Genomic DNA, 21,567 nt, shown 5'->3' on the forward strand with positions numbered 1-21,567 from the left:
TGGTGTCCATCTTTCTCCTCTCATGCAGGGACTCGTGCTCGGTGTGGGCTCCACAGCAATCACACGTGATGCCACGTCGGACAGATAACGATCAGCCTCCCCAGCGATGCGCAGGTGCAGCAGTTTCACCTTCACTGCATTGTTTTCTGAGTAGTTTAATAGTAGTGAGAGTAAATAATGGCACAAACAACTCAACAATACAGACACAGCATTTATTCATCACACAGCAGGAATGAGTCCGTGTGGATCGGACACTTTCACACCATTCTTCCCAGGAAAATGGATTTGGGGTATTTGTCCCTCAGAGACGACCACTGTACAAAGAAGTAGTCGGATACAGGATACAGGATCTTCCCAGTGAGCGACAACGTCTGGACACGGCAAATACTCTCAGCGTAAACTATCAGGACTTTCTTTATTCCCAGAATTCCAAGGAGGAGTCCTGCTACACACAGGGGGATGCAGGTCCCCGGGCCGTTACACAGCACCTGAAAACACAGACAGGGGGGGCGGGCACACATCCGTGGAAAGAGGTTATTCTGTACATCTGTTACAAAACTGTGTGTCATGTGACAAAGACTGGCTCAGTTCATGTGCACTCCCTGTCATCACAGGACGACTCGGACATGCAGCGCAGCAGCCTCTGTTCTCACACAGTGACCTCCCCTCCTCAGGTCCTTCAGTAGAAACTGTGAGAGTCAAAGAGGGAAACCCTGTTGGGGTTTGGAGCTTACCGAACATATTTAAGGCCAAACCCGGCTGAGCTGAACCGTCTCAAACCACAAATGCATCAGAATGTTTCAAACAGATACGCGTTTGACTCACCGAGGACTGCGTTCAGTGAGACAAAGGGAGGGGGCTGAGTAAGTACGAGGCCTCAGCACTGAAGGAGGCTGGTGGAGTTCACAGGAAAGCTGCCGTGGAGTCTGGAGAAGTAATCATACAGCTCCTCTGCATGCAGAGCCCCACTCTGCAGTCAGCTTACACCCACACCTCTCAGCCGTCTGTTTCCCTGCACAAACCTTCTTACAGCAGCAGGGCTGCAGCGATAAGTTGATCAGAAAATGATCCTTTGCTTCGACGCTTCGTTTAGCGCTCGGCGCCGTCGCCACGTAAGCGCCAGCGTTTCAGCTGCGACTAAAACAGACCTGAAACAGCCAGCGTTTGAACAGAAGCAGTTTTTCAGCAGAAACAAATGTTTTTGTAAAGCGAAACCAGTGAGAAGCCGTTTTCTCTCCATTTACTGTCGCTCATTAACAACACAACAGTATTTGTGACTCAAATATAACGGATGGAATATTCCGTTGGTAACATGCCTTCAGCTGCAGCGTGCTAACCACCGCTGTGTGAGCCACTGTTCACTACAGCCTGCTCCACTCACCATGTCCGGTCTGAGCCTGAACACCAGAGGCAGGGAATAGCGCAGGGCATCGAGAGTGCTGACGACAGACGAGCTCCAGGACTGGTGCACCTCGCGGCTCCGTGGGATCCGACAGATGGTGAACTGAGGAACAAACACGTGTGCGTCACATTCGTCTGAATTTGACATTAGATGTTTAAATGGATTCACTGAGCTGTAAGCTGACAGGGACTGAAGACAAACAGAAACCAACCACACACCTGGACCTGTGAGACACACGAGGACGTGCTTCTGTAGGGATGATCTGATATCCTCGTGTTGGTGTTGTTCCCAGACCACCATGAAAATGTTGTTCCAGGTTCAACGTTGCAAGTGACCAATCACTTTGTTGTGACGTTATTCTTTTGCACGCCAAGCCATTCGTGCATTTATGAAATTCCAATGTTGCGAGGACAATATCAATTCTGCTTACTGTTTATTAAAGAGTTAGGGTCAGGGTCTGTTGATCGGCGGACAGAGGCGGTTTCTCGCAGCTTAAGTACAGTTTTTTGTTTTACGCCGGTTTTTCCCCAAGTCGCAAAAGTATGACGTCACAACAATGTGATTGGTCACTTGCAATGTTGAACCTGGAACATTTTCATGATGATCTGGGAACAACACCAACACGAGGATATCAGATCGTGCGCTTCGGTAGACAGCTTAAACCACACAGTAACAGGATTACTTCAGAAACGCTGGTGGCCAACAGGCCAAACTTTACTTTCTGTTTTGCTGATGTGCTCTTTGCCTGGCAGTGGAGTACTGTCACAGTGTGATACTTTCCTGAAGGACAGGAAATAAGTAACTCTTCCAGTGTGTGAGCCTGCTGTGTCAGGACTCTCCTGCCTATGATGATGCAGTCCTGTGGGAGCAGCAAGTCCTCTGCAGAGTCCAGCGGTGGCACGCTTTGCTGTATCTGAACCTCTGCACTGTGCTGGGGTGCAGCTGCTGGGCCATGGAGACCACAGAGCTCAGTGAGCTCTCGCTGTGCATCACCACACTGAGTTAAAACCAAAAGCTCCATCATGCGTACCTGTGAGTCCGACTGTTGTTTGAGGCTTTCAAACGTGCAAATTTTCTCCTCGCTCATCCTGTCTGTGTCTGCGAGGACATAGTGTCGAGGTGTGTAGGCTGCAGACATGCACTGCAGCAGGTGCAGGACCTCTGTGGTATGACCACCTACAAATCAGAAAGAAGCACAGCAGCAGTTACAAGGTTAACCACGACCTGGAGGACACTGAACTCTTAGTCCTCACTGCGCTCGTCATACACGCTCATCTTTAGATGGACACTTAATAAAGACAGACATTCAATTTGATTTAGAAAGTATGTTTCATCCCAGCATGAGTTCAAACAGGTCAGTCCGTGCTGGGCGTGAAGCGGCAGCGAGGACACACCACAGGACATCACTGACAGTGTTGGACGTGCACGTGGCCAGAAACAGCCAGGAGTCTGCTCAGCATCTAGGACCAACAGCTCTATAAAGCATCATTATCACTTTGAACTTCACATCGGTCTACTGACCTTAAAGGTCAAATGTGACATTACATTATAAATGCTTTATCATAGTTTATACATCATTCTCACATCAGCAGGTTCCCATAATGACTACAAACTGTTTCTACGACAACTCCAATCTCCCCAAAACGGCCGAGCCCCATCAGACCTCAGAGACCTCTGAGTATCCGGTTGTTCAGTCTGACGTCACTAGCCGTGTCTGGGTCTAAACTCCGCTGCAGGTCCATATATCAAACGATCACTGTGGCATTACTGAGAGTTGAAAAACTGTCTAAAGTCTTTCATCTTTAATAAAATGATCAGCGTTCTGCTCTCCCAGGTGTAACAATTGAGTTTAACATCCATGAAAACGGAATTTATGACATTTAACGGAGTTAGAAGTTAGCAGGGAGTTAGCTCGCTAGCTTCTATCTAAATACAATATAGCATGTCCTGACTGCGGGGTTTTGGAAACAAATTAAAACGTACAGCTCTGCTATCACTTCCAGCATAAATGAAGACAGAAAACTAAACAGCAGTGACGTTTGTAGGGTTACTGAAGTTGGGCTAGCTGGTATATAATGATGTGCTACGTGACCGCTAGCGACACAGCTATGTTAGCATAATATAAACAAGCTAACTTTTTTTCCACTCGATAAAAGTTAACGTGAGTGTTCTCGGTGGTCAGGAACAAATGTAATCGCATGGCAGGATGCTGTAAAAGGACCAAACTTCAGCCAGGAGAACAACTGAGATAATCCATCCACAACACGAGGTTAGTCATTCATATACTGCTGCATGGGCTGGGCTGTAGCTACATCCTAAGGTTTTAAAAACTGAGCTTAAATAAATGATTAGCGGTAATAAAAGCCGAGGGAGGTCAACAGGGATCACTGACTGTTTTAGGAGCTTTTTGAGATCAAATAGAAGAAAATACAAAACATTAAACATGTTAACAACACAAAAGCCATATTAAACGCAGACTACTTTAGACCCGGAAGTAGGATTCGTCGCGTCATCACTGAACAACCGGATTATCATATGACCCCTGCAGAAGCAGCTTTCTCATGCTGTCTATAGTATATGTGCTATTACTGCATGTCATTAGCCTTTGGAGCCTCTCTCCCATACTTTAGTCCAGTGATCCTGGTTCTGTTTTAGGTCACTTCCTGTTAAAAGGGAGCTTTTTGTCTCACTGTCACCAAGTGCTCGCTCATAGGGGATCATTTGATTGTTGTGGTTTCTCGCTAACACCGTAGGGTCGTTACGTGTGAAGATAACTGCTGTTGTAATTTCACTGTATATAACTAAGACTGAGCTGCAGAGCTACACCCCAGGACCAGCTCTACGCTCCAGACTGTACTGGATCGTCAGCATTAAGCTGAGTATTTTCACCACTGAGACCAGGAACACTGCACATCCATTGGCTAACGGTCGTGTTGGCTGCACATTTCAGACCTGCACCCAATTCCAGTGAGCATGCTCAGCAACACTTCTCAAGATGAAGCCTGAGTTGATATGTCAGAGCCTCCGTTTGAATCCAGCAGAGTAATGTGAATACTGCTGACTATTCCTCTCACCAAAGCACTCTGTCACTACCATGGACAGCAGGAACGCTCGTGGTTATCATTTAACCAACTTTCTGATTCATCCGAATTTGGATTTTTAAATCTAATCATTCAGCTGTTACCTAACAGGGACAAACTACAGCTGACAGAAACTGAAGACAAGAATACAAACACATCACACAGCGATGGGCCTGTGATGCACACGAGCACACAGTTACCCCAACATCAAGAACTGCACTGAGAAGCAGGACCACGCAGTACAGAACAAGGAAAGGAAGCAAACTAGTGCGAGATGTGTCTAAAGACCCAGGAACAACTGCAGAGACACTAGTGACTGTTGGGAATTGTAGTCTCACACATGACAGCCACTGGAAACCTACACAGGAATGGACTGAAGAGTCTCAGAAGGAAAAACGTCACCTTGGAGCCGGACAAAGCTCATGCATACTGGAAGTGCATCCTTTGGTGAGATGAGCTCTCCCCGTAGAGATGCTGCTGACGTTTGGAGAAAGGAGCAGGCTCGGATCGTACACTCGTGTCTTTAAACCAGCCCACGTGCCACAGGATGTGGCGTGAAAATCATCACAGCCCAACACCTTCACGTGGATGTGGTTCTGGTTAGACCCACTGAGAGTGAATCAGGAGATTTTCAGTGGAAAAAGGTTCTGACTGAACTGCTGATGACAAACTGACTTCATTTAAAAAGTCGCTTCAAAATCCACGTGTGAGTTTATGTTTGACGTTTCTGAATGAAGACGGAGAGAGGGGTGTCAAACATGTGGTCCGTGTGCAGCAGGAGGGCAGAGAGCAACAACCTCACACAGATGACTGACTCAGCAGTTTCCCCTCATCTCAGCGTGGAAAACCAGCGGACTCACGCCTGTCACAGGTCCACGCATGCATCCAAACTGTGTTTCTTCAAGGAAATACAACTATTCCTGCCTCTAAGGACTTTTAACAACTAAATACATAGAAAATAACCAGCATCGCTTAATCTGGATGGAATTATTAAGAAAAATCCAGTATTTTGACGGATTTTCACTTCACTAATCACCAGAATGACCTTTGTGTACACCCTAGGTATGTATAGTGTACCGGAAGCTCGGGGATGTTGTTTGTACGGTGGCGGAAGTGTCGCACTCCTGCCCGACACAAAGCAAACATGTTCAGTATCCACAGCTAAAACAGCAGATACGTGGCATGGCTAGAATTAGCATGCGTCCACGCCGTGTCCGATACACCCACGGTGTCACAGTGTTGCTGAAACACTGTGAAACATGGCTCCATGCCTGGTGTAGCCCGGTAGCTACGGAGGCCGGCTGACGGCTGTTTGTAACGTAACAACATGAGCGCGCTTTCTCTGTGACACTTGAACGCAGCGCAGCCGTGTTCCGCGCTGTTACCTGATCCCGCGACCACCAGAACAGTGACCCGACCCTTGCTTCCAGGCTTGCAGTTGGCGCCCGTCTTCACAACGATATAAAGGCGAATGATGAAAAATAAACACAGAAGTAAAACTGCTGATGTGAACCCCAACAGCAACATCGTGACGGCTACGGCAGCCTGGCGTGCCCAAAACCAGACAGGGCGTGGGGCGGTGAAGCCCTGAGTGCGGGCTGGTAGGCAGAGCCAGCTCCTGCTTGGTGTTCACGTTACTTTGTTTTTAGCTTCCACATCTATTCAGACGTCCTGGACACGTGTCTATAAATCTGCAGTGTGCTGAGGAGGTGGAGCTTATGAAAGAAAAATATACGTCGACTTTCACTTTAAATTCATTGTAATTTGTAAGTGTAATAATAATGATGATAATGTTATCCGTGTTTTGCACAGCGGAGGAGCGTGTCAGCACACATTTCACTGCATGTTGTACTCGTATAACTCTGAATGTGCCAAATGAAGAAGGTTGAATCTTCAACGATCGGGTTGAGCTGTGGACCTGAAAGCAGCCGTGGGCCGCTGCTGACACGCCCCCTCAGTGTTCAAGTCATACCAAACAAAAACGAGGAAAACAGACATTTCTGAGAATGTTTTGTTTGTTTTCATTTCAAATATTTTATAACAAGACTAAACTTTTCATACACACATGGGTCGTCTCTGTGTGACAGGAGGCAGCACTGCTGCTGTCATTGTGTTCGTGTCTAAATCAAGCTACACATGAGTTTGTGAGTCTGTCACTGCTCTCTGCTCATAAAGAACTTATTTTAACATTGAAGTCAACAACAAAGCAACCCTGCAGGTTTCTAACACAGCACAGTGTCCACACTGAAGCCAGTTTACAGTCCCAGTGAACCTAAGCCAGGGCGCGTACCCGAGCAGCACCTCCACACAGACCACATTCAAGCCCAGGACGGTGGTGCTGTGAGGCAGTGCTAGCTGCTGCACCTCTCCACAATGGTTACAAAATCAAGTTATACATTGAACTAACCAACGATGTAAACAAGTAGAGCTGAAACAATCAATCAGTTACTGACTTGAAATAAAGGCAGCAGCTGTTAGAACAGCATGAACATATTAAACGGGCTGGACACCCTCAGAGGTAGCTGGTCCTGTCTTGACATGTCTTTGCCGTCACATGTAGGATCAGTGCTTTTACCCTGACTTACTTTATGTTGTACACAGTTTTACTTCTGTGACATTTTGTAGGACATTTACTTGCAGAATACGTCGTCACAGTCAGCCTTCAGTCGTGAATCAGTGTTCTGACCATCGCCCACATCCTGTTCACATTTCATACTAAGTATATGTGAGCTGTACAGAGACGGCGGCTACACTGATGGTGTTCGTGGAGCTTTTATAGCTCAAAGTGTTTGCGGCCTGGTGTGGGACAGGAAGTGGCTAGAAGATGCAAACACTGATTTTCCTGGTTCTGATGTCTTTGTTCAGGTTGACATCACTGATAGCTGACGAGACCTGTGCTGTGCAGGTTTGGGCAGTAAGAGGATTGTAAACAAGCACTTACCTGTGCTTCTGTTCAAGACTGTTTCCTACATGATGTCAAAGGTGTCACCTGTGCACGTGATCACCGTGCTGATATATGCAAACCAATGACTTTAAAAATGTCCCAGATGAGAACGAGGCTTCTTTCACACTGGCCAAATGAAACAGGGTTGTGACATCACTGACCTGTGATGTCGTCACCCTTTAGTAAATGTTTGATTTCTAAGGTAATCAGGAATAAGTGTTGTTGACGTGACTGTCAGCTAAGAGTCAGTGCTGTAGTCCAGACATCAGCTCTGCTGCTCTGATCGTACTGGACTAATCATGGGCTTCCTCTGGCAGCCATGACCACCTAGTTAGTGTTGTGCTTGACCTGTGTCTGATGACCGTTTTCATCCGGTCACATCTGTCACAGCTGGGCTGGAGACACAGGTGCACGATCGTGCTGGTTTCAACACTTTGATCATAGAGTGATTAAAGTGCTCAGAGACAAAAGCCGAGATTAAAAACTGGAATCTTTGTCTTCCACTGTGGACGTCTCGCCCTCCCGTGTTAACGCTGATGTGGAGCTACTGTGAATGGCAACACTGCACCACGTGGTTCATGTGCACTGCAGTTAGTTTGGCCCACTGCTCACTGATCTACAACAGTTGTAATACCATAGAGTGTATATGTGTGTAAATGCACAAACACGTGCACACACTGAGCTGACGTCACCAGACAGAGGCGACACAAGCGCGAGCATGAAGCCCGAGTGTAAACAAAAGCTCTGCCCTCACGTACATGACGTCACATTGTGCTGAGCAGGCAACAGTGACGTGTTTCCTGTTTCACGGTGAAACAGGAGACGGAGCTGTGGGTGATGTACAGAGAGCTTCGCTTCAGTGTTGTCTGCAGATAATATCGCCTGAAAACAACTTCCGCTTGAGTGAACGATGGCGCGAGCGAGTGTGGTGACGTCACGCGGCAGAGGCTGAGCAGGAGGACCGGGAGGGTGAGCTAGCAGCTGCGACAGCATCCCCGCGTGACACACACGGTAACATGGCATCATACGTGTGCGCGTGAGTGGGGTAAACGGGCAGCTCGTCGTGTCTCGGTAGAGCATCTGGTGCAGGTGCACGAGCACACGCGCGACCGCGTCCTTCGCGAAACCACTGTCTGCAGTCACAAGGTCGCGAGGAGAGCCGATGTCGTGTGGGGGCTCCCCGCGCGGTCACTGGGGTAGCCAGTGGAGGCCTCCTGTCCCGGCGCGCGCTCACGCACGCACACACACAGCGTGGACGTGTTTGCTGTAGCTCTCAGAAATGTGGAACAAAGTGTGTTAAATGCGTGAAACCTGCGGATCCTCTGCTGTGTTCTTACAGACACCCGTGCTTCTGTCTCCTCCAGGCCCACTGAAGCAGCACGCAGGATGGACTCTATGTCTCTGATGAGTGGAAGCAGGAACCCCGTGTTCCTCACAGCCTCCTCCTCCCACCACGTCCAGGCCCCCCTGCTGTCCAAAGGCCTGAAGAATGGAGCTGCAGGTCCAGGAAGCTGGTGCGGGGATGCTCAGCCTACTGTGGCCATTCTGGGATCAGGTGACTTCTCCAAGTGCCTGACCATTCGCCTGCTGCGCTGTGGCTTCCATGTGGTGGTGGGTAGCCGCCATCCCAAATTGGCAGCCCACTCATTTCCACATGTGGTGGATGTAACGCACCATGAAGATGCCGTGGGGAAGGCTAACATCGTATTCCTGGCAATCCGCCGTGAGCACTATTCTGTTGTGTGGGACCTCAAACACCTACTGGAAGGTATGTCACACACCTCTAAGTGCTTTCACACCATCACACACATACTGGACACGGTGGTTGATTTTCTTATCCCAGCATGCAGATCAAGCTACTGACCTCCCAAAGGTTTTGGTTTGAGCCGCGTCTGTGAGACTGGAGGAAATGCAAGGGCGAAGACGTCTGGGTTATCAGTGTTGGTGACCTGACTGCTGTGCTTGTGTTTGTTCTGCAGGGAAGATCCTGGTGGATGTGAGTAACAATAAGCGAGCAAACCAGTATCCAGAGTCCAACGCCGAGTATCTGGCTTCACTGCTGCCAGACTCTATCGTGGTCAAAGGCTTCAACGTCATCTCAGCCTGGGCCATGCAGCAGAGCTACCCTAAGGATGCCAGCACACAGGTGCAGTAACCGGGCCACACGTGTCCACGTCTACAGCGTGTCTTTGTCCTGTCGTGTCCCTGAGCTCTGCTGGAGCTTTCCTCCTGTTTAAAAACCAAAGTTTTGACCTGTGACTGTTGCTAAAATGCTCGCCCACCAGGGGTTTGTCTGTAGTGTTGTAGGGTCTTTACCTTAAAATACCACAGCCTCAGCTGAGAGGTCAGCCACGTGCTCATGAATCTGACTTTGTGATACTTTGTATGTAAGGCAGAGAGTTTAAAGCTGTTGATGACACTGAGTCAGTGAAGAAATACCAGTAAGTGCTTCCTTTGGGTTAGTGGCAGCGTTCGAAATGACTTCAATTCAACTTTATTTATACAGCAGCAGACCACAACAACATAATGTAAGGCAGACCCTACAATAATACAACCCAACAATCATGTGACCCCCTGTGAGCAGCACTTTGGTGACAGTGGGAAGGAAAAACTCCCTTTAACAGGAAGAAACCTCCAGCAGAACCAGGCTCAGGGGGGACAAAGACATGCTGTGGGAGATATCCAGAGATTAATAAGAAGCATGGGTGCAGAGAGGTCTGTAGCAGGCTCTTCAGGCTTACTGATGCTGCTGAGATGGACTCTTTATGAGTCTCGCAGCACCGTCCAAACAGGAGGACGCCTCTGAACCGGCCCGTCGTCTCTAACCCGCCCTCATGTTTCTCCTGTAGGTGTTCATCTGCAGTGACTCGGTGGAGGCCAGGCAGCAGATCATGGAATTAGCCCGGCAGCTCAACTTCCAGCCGGTGGACATGGGCACCCTGTCTTCTTCCCGTGATATTGAGAACATGCCTATCCAGTTGTTCCCTGGCTGGAAGGGCCCTGTTCTTGCTGCCGTGGCCCTCTCCATCTTCTTTTTTTCTTACTCGTTTATTCGAGATATAATTCACCCATATATGAAATACAAGCAGAGTGACTTCTACAAGATCCCCATAGAGATAGTGAATCGGACACTGCCTGCCGTCGCCATCACTCTCTTGGCCCTGGTGTACCTTGCAGGACAGTTAGCAGCTGCCCACCAGCTCTACTATGGCACCAAGTACAAGCATTTCCCACACTGGCTGGAAAACTGGCTGCAGAGCCGCAAACAGCTGGGCCTCCTCGCTTTTTTCCTGGCTGCTGTTCATGTCCTCTACAGTGTGTGCCTGCCTCTGAGAAGGTCTGAGAGATACCTGCTGCTCAACACTGCTTATCAGCAGGTCAGTGAAACAGCTTTTTGCACATCTTTACAAACATCAGTGCTGTTTCTGAAGATCACTTTGATTTGAATCGTTACACATTAGCAAGAGAACTGGCAACATCACAGGTTTTCCCTTCAAATATCCAGAAACGTTACAGGTCAGCACAAGTGTCACCCTGAGGCAGCATCACACAAGCTTCCTGTCTAACACTCACACTCCCATGGATGCATCATAGGGGGTTAGCATCTTGAACCACATGATTGAACCACCAACCTTCCTGGTTTTAACTTTTCTGTTTGTGTCACAGTAGAGACGTGTTCACGTCAGCGTTGTCTAACATCTGTGTCAAACACATGAGGAGCGATGGGAGGCTCGTGGAGTAAACCAGAAACGCTGTAATCTGATTGGAAGCAGCGGTAGGGTTTCTCCTGATGAACTGTACTCTCTGTGACGTGTTCTCATGTGATGGCAGGTCCACTCGAACATGGAAAGCACGTGGAACGAGGAAGAGGTGTGGAGGGTGGAGATGTACGTTTCCTTTGGGATCATGAGTCTGGGGCTGCTGTCTCTGCTGGCTGTCACCTCCATCCCGTCTGTCCACAGCACGCTCAACTGGAGGGAGTTCGGCTTCATACAGGTACCCACAGAGTCCACCAGCCCGTCGTGTCACGTGCCTCAGAGAGTATTCGGAGTCCAGTCTAGTCTGTGTACGTGATCAGTAGTGCGTAATGGTGGCTTGTGACGAGTGTACCTGAAACCAGCTTAGCTGCTGTGAACTCAGGTCGCGTCTCTGAGGCGGCGTGCCGTCACTCCCAGCTCTCCTGCTGTGAACACTTGGGGAAACGTGCTGTGACCGAGATGCTCTCTTAGACAGTCACATGACAGACTACATGCGTGTAAACATGTTCTGCTGTAGTCTCGATGTTAGGGGCGTGTCTAATGTAAGTCACTGTCGTGCTGTTATGTGATCACAACAAAAGCCTGTGTCTGAGTGTTCCTGTCTTTGCTCCAGTCCACTCTGGGGTACATCGCCCTGCTCATTGCGACCTTCCACGGGCTGCTGTTTGGATGGAAACGCGCCTTTGAGGAGGAGGCCTACCGCTTCTACCTGCCGCCCAGCTTCGTCGTGGCCCTGGCGCTCCCGGTGTGCGTCATCGTTGGGAAGCTGCTGATCCTGCTCCCCTGCGTTGCCCGCAAGCTCCACCAGATCCGCAGGGGTCAGGACAGCAGTGAGATGAGGGGCAAGCGCATGGAGCCGGTGGGCTCAGCTGCCCACGTTTCCCCTGAGAGGGTCACCGTTATGTGATCGGCCTGTTCGTAGCTCCAGGTGAGGAACCGCTGTAGTGACTCTCACTGCGGGACTGTGTCTGATGACAGCTTCGTGCTGTGGACCTGTTGCTGTATCCGCTTATTCATATTGTTCCGACGATGCTGCTTCGTATTATTGTGTAGTGTTTATCAGGACATCACGTCCCTGCTTTGAGTCGCTGCTGTAACTGAAACTGCAGTTTGTACAGGTCCTGCTCATCTGTGAGAACAGCTGTTTGCTCTTCTGTGACATCGCATCGCGACTGGAGTGTAGCAGAGGCGCTGTCGGTGGGCCCTGCAGCTTTGATGATGGAGGACAGCTGCAGCACATCTGCCTCTCCTCACTGTAACGCTGCACACCTGCGTTTACCTGTGTGTGTCTGCAGTGCGATCTGAGGCTGTCATTCACACATTGTTTTCCTTACAGACCGTGGTAGAAGTGTGTAACGTTTGTGTGTCAGTCAGTGAGACGTGTTCCTGTGACGCTCATGTGACACACAGCTTCACACTGAGTGTTCGTTTATAGTATTTCGTTGTATTTTTACAGTGAATGAACAGCCGGTGTCTAATCTGCAGTTAACCCTTGTGTGGTGTTCATATTTTTCTTACTCAGCCAGTGTTCATGGGTCTGGTGGACCCGCCAGAGTTTAACACTATCAAACAATTTTATGTTAAATTACTCAACAGATGTTTACTTCATCCCAGTTACAAACCATATGAACAGCAAACATGGTTAATTTTTCCCTTTACCTTTGTTAGATCACATTTATGAATCAATGTGCTTCTCGTTTCTTTTTTGTTTTATAAAATGTTATAAAAATAAATCAGTTATAATCAAGTGGAGTGAGTGGAAAGACACAACACATTTATACGTGAAGCAATATGTTTTACAACTAAATGGGATCAGCTGCTCATCAATGGTGACATTAGGTCCAGGGTTGTAAAACAGGGGGAGGTGGTGCACACACTTATCCCACACTGTCCTGATGGCAGCAAGCTTGTCTCTCTGCCGTCGAGCTGGTCTGTCGTCTCGGTTATCAAAACGGATAATCCTGGAAATTTTGTGAAACTTTTCCAGAGACATTGATGCACGGAAAGGTTCTTGCCGGTTTCTGCATCCCACAGGGATTCTGTGGATTCCCCTTTGGACCTGAAAACTCCTGCAAGGATAAGAACCCCAAAGTAGGCCTTTGGGGTTCTTAGATGAATTTGGTCCATCTCCTTCCACCTCTCTCCCAAAACACACCGTCCTTCTAGATTACTGCAATGCAGAATAATTTTCTGGATGGAATCTGGGATGAAAAGCTCAAATGAAGACTTGATGTCCTGCACATGAGTAACTGTCAGCCGTGTTGGCCCTGGCTTATCACAGTAACAGCTCTGCAGGGTGGCTCATTTCTTGGGCAAGAAGACCATTCAATTTCACCAGTTATTGACATCCATATTTCTTCACTTGCTGTCTGGTGGGCTTATTCTGGTCCTGGAGCTGGCAGCAGATGGGGTACTCGTCTTCGTTTTGTTACTAAATGGTGCTCAACCTCATCCTCTTCTTCAAAGTCACTGTCAGACTCTGAATTTTCAGAAATGTGAAATATTCTGATACCTCTTTGTCAACATCATCATCCGAAGCCTCTCTCTCTTCCAAAATCAACTGGATGGCCCTCGCAGCAGATAATCTTTTGCCATCTTGATCAGTTGTGATAAAGAACCACACTGGCAAAGTCTTATTTATAGTATTATGCCCCTAATTTGCAGGAGGGACAGGGTATGAGAAAATAAAATTTGGATCCCTCAAGAAAGAGGGTAAAATGTGTGGGAATGTAAGAGCAGACGGTGTTGATAGTTTAATTTTCAACAATGTGGCAACTTTGTGCGGAGCAGGAGGGGAAGAAAACACTATCAGCAGCACCAGAAAGGAGGAGGACAGAGTATGGGAACACAGGACCTGCACTTTCAACACTTTTATTAGACCTGGGTCCAGTGGACCCGAACACCTTGTGTGTAATGTAAATGCGTGGGGGGAGGTACAGTATGAGGTCATTGAAAATTAGTTCAGATTTATGTTCTTCACAGAAAATAAGCCAAAGCCAATGAATTTCAGGTTGAATAAATAATTGTTTAATTTTTCTTTTGGGAAAAACTGAAAACGGGTCTCACAGACCCGAACACCATACAAGGGTTAAATGAGCAGCAGCGCCCTCTGCTGTCCGGCTTCACAAATCGTACTTCTCTGTATATGCATTGAGTTTGTGCGCTTTAAGGATGAAGGAGATCTACAGCAGCTGGATCAGACGACGGGCCGGGCGGCAGACCCAAGCTCGACGTCAGAGTACAAATAAACTTTATCATGAACAAGTCTGAGTTTGGTCATTTCATTAGAATCTCGTTGTTTCTGCACACAGCTGCAAATCATTACGAAGCTCAACGACAACTCTGACAGTGGGTAACCTCCTCACGCGCTCAGGATGCACGTCTGTGTGTGCGGGGGTGGATTGGTAAATAAGGAGAAACCTGTGATTGGCTGAATGAGGCTGGTAGCCGGGCCCACCTGCAGCCGTACACTGACGTGAAGAATCTAATGCAGTTTGTGGTTAAATACGAACACAATGGCAGTCAGAGAGGACCCATGTGTTTAGTGCTGCTACACAATATTTGAAATGTAAACAAACAGTTGGTTTTGTACTACTTGAACACTAAGTGTCCTCCCATGACACGGCAGCAGTGGCCCACCGAGCCTCCGACCAGCTGCTGCCCTCTAATGATGTGAACTCCAGACAAACGTGGCATAAAAAAGAATTTTAATGAAACCCATCACACCCAAATATCACGTTTCACACACTAGGATTCACAACACATTTAAGAAACAGTCACAGATGGATCAGGACGCCTGGGAGGAAACGGTGTCCTGGTCCCACAGGACCGACCTGACAGCAGCACGAACAGCTGAGAGGAGAATAAACCAGCTCATTTTAATGCTACAATCTGAGGACTACCACACTTATTATTTGCACAGTAGAAACATGTAGTCATAGACGCCCAGCGTTTCCTCAGCTTTGACCTGGCCTAGCGCACAGTGCTCGTTTCCTGGAGCTGAACATATTCGAACCCACAGCTGTCCACACACCCGTGCGCAGCTTCGGAGATCAAATCAGGTCTGTGGCTGCAGCTGCTCCAGGGACGACAGCAGCTCCTGGGCGCTGGGTCTGCAGGGGGGCGTTCCGTTCCAGCAGCGGCTCAGCAGAGCCCGAAACAGCCGCCCCGGCTCCGACCGGAACACCTGGTGGTCCTGAACAGGAGGCCGCAGATTGTGAGCCACCACCGCGTAGATGACGTGCTCCCTGTCGCCGGTGTAGGGCGGCTCTCTGGTGAGAAGCTGCCACAGAGTGATGCCGAAAGAAAAGATGTCCGCTTTAGGAGTCACCCTCTCGCCTCTGAGCAGCTCTGGGGCTCTGTGCGTGTACGTGCCACCCACGAGAGGCTGGTGGCTCGCGGCGCTGACCTCACAGCCAGGGTCCAGTTTGAGAGAACAGCCGAAGTCTGCGATTTTGCACACGTCCTCGCTGGTCAGCAGCACGTTAGCTGGTTTAATGTCCAGATGCACGACGCCGTGGGAGTGGAGAAACCTCAGGCCGTGAACGATGTCCGACGAGTACCTGACGCACCTGTGCTGTCCCAGCGGCTCCGTGCCACCGTAAATGACCTGCTGGAGGTTCCTTCTGCCCACGAACTCCATCAGTATTACCCCGATGCTGCCTTCGTCTCCACACTGTGGCGGGACGCAGGTGGTAGCAGCTATTACGCGCACTATGTTGGCGTGGCGCAGGTGCGCCGCGTTCAGCTCGGCCCAGAAGCTCTGCTGGGACGCCAGCTTGTTCTTGGTGGACCTGTTGACCTTCTTCACCGCCACGGTCTCTCCGAAGTACTCCGCCTGGTCGACCGAGCCGAAGCCTCCCGAGCCCACGGGCTGCACGGAGCGCAGCTGGTTCCAGTGGATAACCGAGGACCAAAGCCGAGTGGCGATTCGGCCATGGAGCCGCTGAGCGGGCACTTGTAAGGTGGAGCCGTGCTTAGTCAGCGGGCTGCTGCAGGGCCCCGTGTCCAGAAAGGGGCAGAAGTCTTTGGGCAGCAGGCGGGTCAGCGGGATGGGAGACGGCATGGCACGCTGTGCACCATACTGCTCTGTAAGCCGAACAGCTACTCTGCGCTCAGCTCAGGCTTTTACGCGCTCCGCACTGCCGCCTGCTGTTCTGGAGGACGTAATGCTTCTGTTTGGGGTCACTGAGTTCATGCCGATGGTTCACCTCAGTTTACTCTATACAACAGAGCAGAGCCGGGTAAAAGGACGGCTTTGTGTGAACAACATCTGGGATAGTGAGCATAATAACATCTACGGTCATATATACGACCCGGCGAGCCGTGTGAGCTGGTAATGTGTGCGCAGTGTTTAAAGCTGCGGATGGGGAGCCCTGCCTGAACAGTCAGGGTGGACTGAGTGTGAGGCTGGGGGAGGGTGCTCCACCGAGGAGCGTGGAGCTCACAGCCTGTCTGTTTCACTCTCTCCGACTTTTCCAGCACGCAAAAACAGATGCTCACTTTCTAACAGCCTGCTCACTGGTAACAAAGGAAAACATGGAGCTGTACATTACTGTGTTTTAATGCAAGCTACTGGAACCAGTCTGATGCGAGCTTCGGTGTACCAGGTATCATTTTCATGGGTCAGAGAGATTTTTCATGTTGTAAGGAAGCGTAACTCTCCAAAAGTTGATTCTGTTCATCTGGATGCTTTCGGTAGGAGAAACGTGTCGTCATCATCAGGTGACGTCTTCAGTCTCAGCTGACTGCAGGTTTCCCCAATGGTATAAACAGCACATTTACATAATGACTGAAACCACTGAATGGGCTGGGAGGTCAGTTCATCATAATTATGCAAATTCTCATGACCATTGATCAACAACCACTGATCAAGACCTGTTTGTAAGGTTGGGGAAACCTGCAGTCTGCGTGTCAGTAACACTGTGTGTCACTGTGTGTTACTGTAACAAAGTTCTCAGAGTGACAGGTTGAAAACAGACGAGCTGGATTCTTCTGTTTGATTTCTTTTATTACATTGAATAAAACATCGGAGTTGTCAACTGCAGCTCTTCTATTATAGCAGCAACATATGTGAATGAAATCAGGTTATTCTGCCAGGCAATAAATAATCTGCTTCTTTGGATGATGTCAAAGCTGCAGCATTAACATTTATTTTACACAACCTATAAACACACACAGACAAGTGTGAGCTGTATATGTATTTGTGTGTTTAGGTGATACTTTGCCTATAAAAATACAACAGTAGTTTGTAAGATAAATGTAAAAGTAAAAAAAAGTAAAATATGAAGAACATTAAGAATTTGCAACGAGTCGATCATCGTCACAGGATGCTGTTTTTAAATGTGGCTGGATGCAGCTCACTGCTATCAGTTTCCCAGCATCAGCGTAACCTCCCAACACAACTCAGTCTGTGGACGCTCACACGCAGGTGAGTGCGGGTGGGGGGGCTATATTAAAGGCAAAGACTACAAAAGTCACAGTACAAGAAAATATATGAAGCTATAAAGTACGACTAGGCACACACATGCCAACTGTTCAGCTACACGGGATACTTTGTACAAACGATACATCTGAAGAGATAGTGAGGAGGTCTGTAGCACCTTAAGGAGCTTTAGAAGTGTGTTAGCAGCTTGATCCAATACCAAAATATATTGCAGTGTTTTTTCATAACATTCAATAAAGTTCACTGGTACCATTGAAGCTTATAAAGAAGTTTGAATTGGTCTGTGCCTCTCATTGAAGAGCATCTCCTGCCTCAGCACATGCCAGGACCACGCACACACATGCATGCGTGCACACACACACACGCTAAAATACTTGTAATCAGCTTTGATCCACTGTTATTGCTTCTCTGTACCTGGAATCTGTCGTACAGTCCATAAGAGTTTTACATCACATAGTTGCAGCTTTCAGACAGAGACCACGAGGAAATCAAGTAATGTACCACACCGAGGTGTAAAAATGACAGAAGAGGACACACTCATGGAGTTATTGGACATCTTATTTTTGGAACATCTAAACACTCTGTGACACAGTGATATTGTTAAGTAGCTTCGTTTCAGCTTCACCACGGTACACTCTGACGTAAAGCAGCGTACGAACGGTCAAAGGAGACAATTAAGTCAAAGCTGCAAAGCAAGAGGCCTCAATGAGAAACACAGAGCAATTGTGCAAGTAAAGCAAAAATGACACTTTATAGGAAAAACACTGTCAAAAATTGTACCTGCAAAAATAAAACATTTATATTGTATTTACATGTTATTGTTCTCTAAAAGAGCTAAATATAGAATCTATACATTTGTAATAAAAGACTCGATGCTGCAGGAAATAAACGCATCCCATTTACAAAAAGTGCTAATAAAAAAGAGCGGCTTGCTAACATCTCTTGTAAAACCACAAACATTCACAAGATCCAAAGAGCAAACTTCCATAAAGGTTGGGAACATTCAGAACTCAGCTCCACGTTTCACACGACCTACAGAAATATGGTTTCCACTGGTGTTCATCTCTGCTCACTCACAAAGGAGACGGGCACTTTCTGTCATTATTCTCAGAATTCTGGAGCTCAAAGAAGAACAGTGAGGTAAATTATAACACTATTGGGTTATACGGGCATCAGGCGAGTCACCACACGTGTGTGGAAATGCTAACCTATGTGGTGGAAGGGAAGTGACGACTCAATTTCTGTGAAATTCACATTTTCTGTAGAGTGCGCAGCCCAGTAGCTCTTCAAAGGGATCAGGTGTCCAGACAGGTTCACTGGATGAAATGAGATTTGTTTATGGCTGTCAGCCCCCTGCAGGCAGGGCATGCACACAGCTACACGGAGTCAAACCATACAAGAACGTGCTGACGCTATCGCACTAAATCCCATCTATTCACCTTCAGGGCAGGTGTGGCTGATGCTCGTGGAAGTGGTGAAAGCAACAAACATGAAGCAGACTTGTCTGTGCTGTCACTGCTTGATACCAGAGTTTAAAAAAGACTCCAACCAAACGAAAAACAATTCATATCCAGCTACAAGAAATATGAAACCACATATTTATACCTTCTCATTTACAACAGAAGCCACAGTGCTGAGCATGAACCATCGTTACTGACCTTGGAAACAGCAGTTTAAACAAGACTCAACGCTTGTTTAGTAGATTCTGTGTGGGAACACTTTCCCATCTGTCAGTTTGCTGTGGCCCATCAACCAAACTTTGGTGACAGAGTAACATACGAGCTAATACAGTTTGGATATGTCAATTTAGTCCAGGGCACAAATACACAGGCATTACTCAAATACATACATTTCCCCCCATTAATCAGAAACATGTCCATGAAGAAGAAATCTTCATTCAAATGAAAAAACTCAAAAGCATGTCAAAGTGACGAACCCTAACCCCACAGCGTTTCTCTGTCTACACATCACCACTCTAACTGGAACCAGTACGCCATGGGGTGTACGGTGCTTCCTTCATACTGGACACAAACATGGAGCGCACTGCCAGCTATGTTCCACGCCATCAATGCATTCATGCAGATGGAGAGAAAATGTGTTCGTGAACATCTTTGAATCGACTCCATACTCAGTTATGTACAAAACTCAGAAATCCAACCGAGAGCATCGTCTTTGGGACTTCACGTCCAGGAAATGAAGATGACGCCTGCGGCCTGTATGTCTGCAGATCTACAGTTTCAGTCACACTTGAATGATTCCTGAATGAAATCAAGAATTACAGATGAATACGCCCGGCCACTTAGGTCTGCCAGCAGCACGAGTTCATGTTGTCACGTAGTTACTGTGTGGACTACAGTCCGACACCGTGATGCTTCAAAGTGTGACTACAAGCTGGCACAAGGTGAGCTCTTATCCATTTGTCAAGATCTTTAACCTCCTAAGACCCGAACTCTTCCACGGCAGCATTTTTAATTTCTCTTTGATATTTGATTGGGACCCAATGAATGTAAAAACAAAGAATTACCAGATTTTTTTTTCCTTATTCTTGTTTTTAAGAAAAATAAGAGCCACACATGAGGATATTCGTTTAACATTTTGATAGAACAGTAGCAGCATAATGTCCTCGTAAAAGGATATCAGGCCCTTGTAGAGCAAAATTGAGTATTTTGGTCTAAATAACCCAAAATGTGATGTCCACATATGTGGACGCAGGTCCTAGGAGGTTAAGCATCTTTCACTCCAAAGGTCAAGAGAACCAACAGCTAACATGGACGACGATGCATCAGCGGTGTCTGATTTTTATGACTGGAACACTTGTTGTTCAGCTGAGATCTGATGCTATCCTGAACCATGTCACGAGAACCAGCCGATTTAGGCACCTGGAGCTGAGGCAGAGTGGAGCTCCCACTCACTGCCTGCTGCTTCTGACCGAGCATCAGCCACATCAGCCCGCTCTGTGAGAAGTCATCCTTTTGATCAAAGAATTTAAAGAAACCACATTTCAATAAAAAAACCATTCAAAATCGTTATAATTAAAGATCCAAAAACACTCCATGTATTAACATCTACCAATTTGACTTTCTTTGTCCAGGATTTGAGGTTTCTACATAAATGAAAAGCACTGTGTGGATGAACTGTGACGATCTGTGAGCTGTGAATCCTTTCATTTGAACGATCATACAGGAGCAGAACTGTTTCAGTCTAACATGCTGCACACAGGTTTTCACCTCAGAGGCAGGTTTTAGGACTAAATGTCAAAGAAGTGGTTTCATCTGTAAAGACCAATTAAGCACTGCAGTAAGAGGTTTCCTTATAAACAGGATTTCAGTTATTTTCACACACTGTCACACAGCTACGTCTCCCGGGAAGTTGTTTTAGTGCTCAGATCTTCATAGATGTAGTCAGCAGAGACTAATGTACGACTAGTGTCTGACCATCAAACTGATCTATTTGTCAGCTGTAGTTGATGCTGGGTTTGCACAACACTGAAACGTTCCCTTCAAGTCACACTTCACAACTTAAGAAAATGCTCAACAGCCTTTTTAAAAATGGAACGACAGCCAGGATGTGACAAAGTAACCAGTAAAAACCAAAAAGCCTTCATGTCACAGTTGTATCAGCAGTGTGTTTAGCTCTTTGTTCAGAGATCACAAAGCCTGTTTGCTTGGTTAACATTTTAAATGACTGAATTGGACCTTATTATTCGTAAGATATGAACGTCAGTCAAAGGGAAAAACATTAGAAGTGATGCCTGCAGTTTGATGGTTCATCAATGGTAACATTTGAAACTCCCAGCATTTCTGTGTTGAATACCCAACATGTGGTCTGATCTCTCTGTATGTCATGATCATCAATCAGTCATGTTGTAGGGCTTAACATGTTCACCTACACATGAAACTGGTTTGAGACTGGGAGAAACCCAGTCTCTGGTGGTCCAA

The 21,567-nt window shown here is 47.5% G+C and overlaps 3 protein-coding genes across 5 annotated transcripts; 1 reads left to right on the plus strand and 2 right to left on the minus strand.

The window, feature by feature from the left end:
- Nucleotides 1-198: 198 nt before the first annotated feature.
- alg14 (ALG14 UDP-N-acetylglucosaminyltransferase subunit) lies at nucleotides 199-6,115 on the minus strand. 2 transcript variants are annotated; one of them, XM_085467400.1, is made up of 4 exons: nucleotides 5,868-6,115; nucleotides 2,433-2,578; nucleotides 1,382-1,504; nucleotides 199-488 (listed from the first exon to the last, which is right to left on the minus strand). In XM_085467400.1, the coding sequence occupies exons 1-4, from the start codon at nucleotides 6,007-6,009 to the stop codon at nucleotides 258-260; spliced, it is 642 nt and encodes a 213-aa protein (XP_085323526.1). In that variant the 5' UTR covers nucleotides 6,010-6,115; the 3' UTR covers nucleotides 199-257. The 2 variants fall into 2 exon arrangements, with proteins under 2 accessions (XP_085323526.1, XP_085323527.1); XM_085467401.1 differs by lacking the exon at nucleotides 5,868-6,115 and adding an exon at nucleotides 4,885-5,550.
- Nucleotides 6,116-8,129: 2,014 nt separating this feature from the next.
- On the plus strand, nucleotides 8,130-13,323 carry steap2 (STEAP family member 2, metalloreductase). 2 transcript variants are annotated; one of them, XM_085467394.1, is made up of 6 exons: nucleotides 8,130-8,437; nucleotides 8,791-9,194; nucleotides 9,406-9,572; nucleotides 10,276-10,803; nucleotides 11,258-11,422; nucleotides 11,798-13,323. In XM_085467394.1, the coding sequence occupies exons 2-6, from the start codon at nucleotides 8,813-8,815 to the stop codon at nucleotides 12,089-12,091; spliced, it is 1,536 nt and encodes a 511-aa protein (XP_085323520.1). In that variant the 5' UTR covers nucleotides 8,130-8,437; nucleotides 8,791-8,812; the 3' UTR covers nucleotides 12,092-13,323. The 2 variants fall into 2 exon arrangements, with proteins under 2 accessions (XP_085323520.1, XP_085323519.1); XM_085467393.1 differs by having other exon boundaries at nucleotides 8,130-8,395.
- A 911-nt stretch (nucleotides 13,324-14,234) lies between these two features.
- mos (MOS proto-oncogene, serine/threonine kinase) lies at nucleotides 14,235-16,428 on the minus strand. The gene has a single exon (XM_085467396.1). It carries the CDS (start codon nucleotides 16,247-16,249, stop codon nucleotides 15,242-15,244), a length of 1,008 nt encoding a protein of 335 aa, XP_085323522.1. The 5' UTR covers nucleotides 16,250-16,428; the 3' UTR covers nucleotides 14,235-15,241.
- Nucleotides 16,429-21,567: the final 5,139 nt, after the last annotated feature.

The sequence above is a fragment of the Copadichromis virginalis genome, linkage group LG9 (assembly GCF_057382275.1).
Source record: "Copadichromis virginalis isolate Kocher_CV1m ecotype Utaka linkage group LG9, C_Virginalis_male_GT1.1, whole genome shotgun sequence".
Taxonomy (NCBI): Eukaryota; Metazoa; Chordata; class Actinopteri; order Cichliformes; family Cichlidae; genus Copadichromis; species Copadichromis virginalis.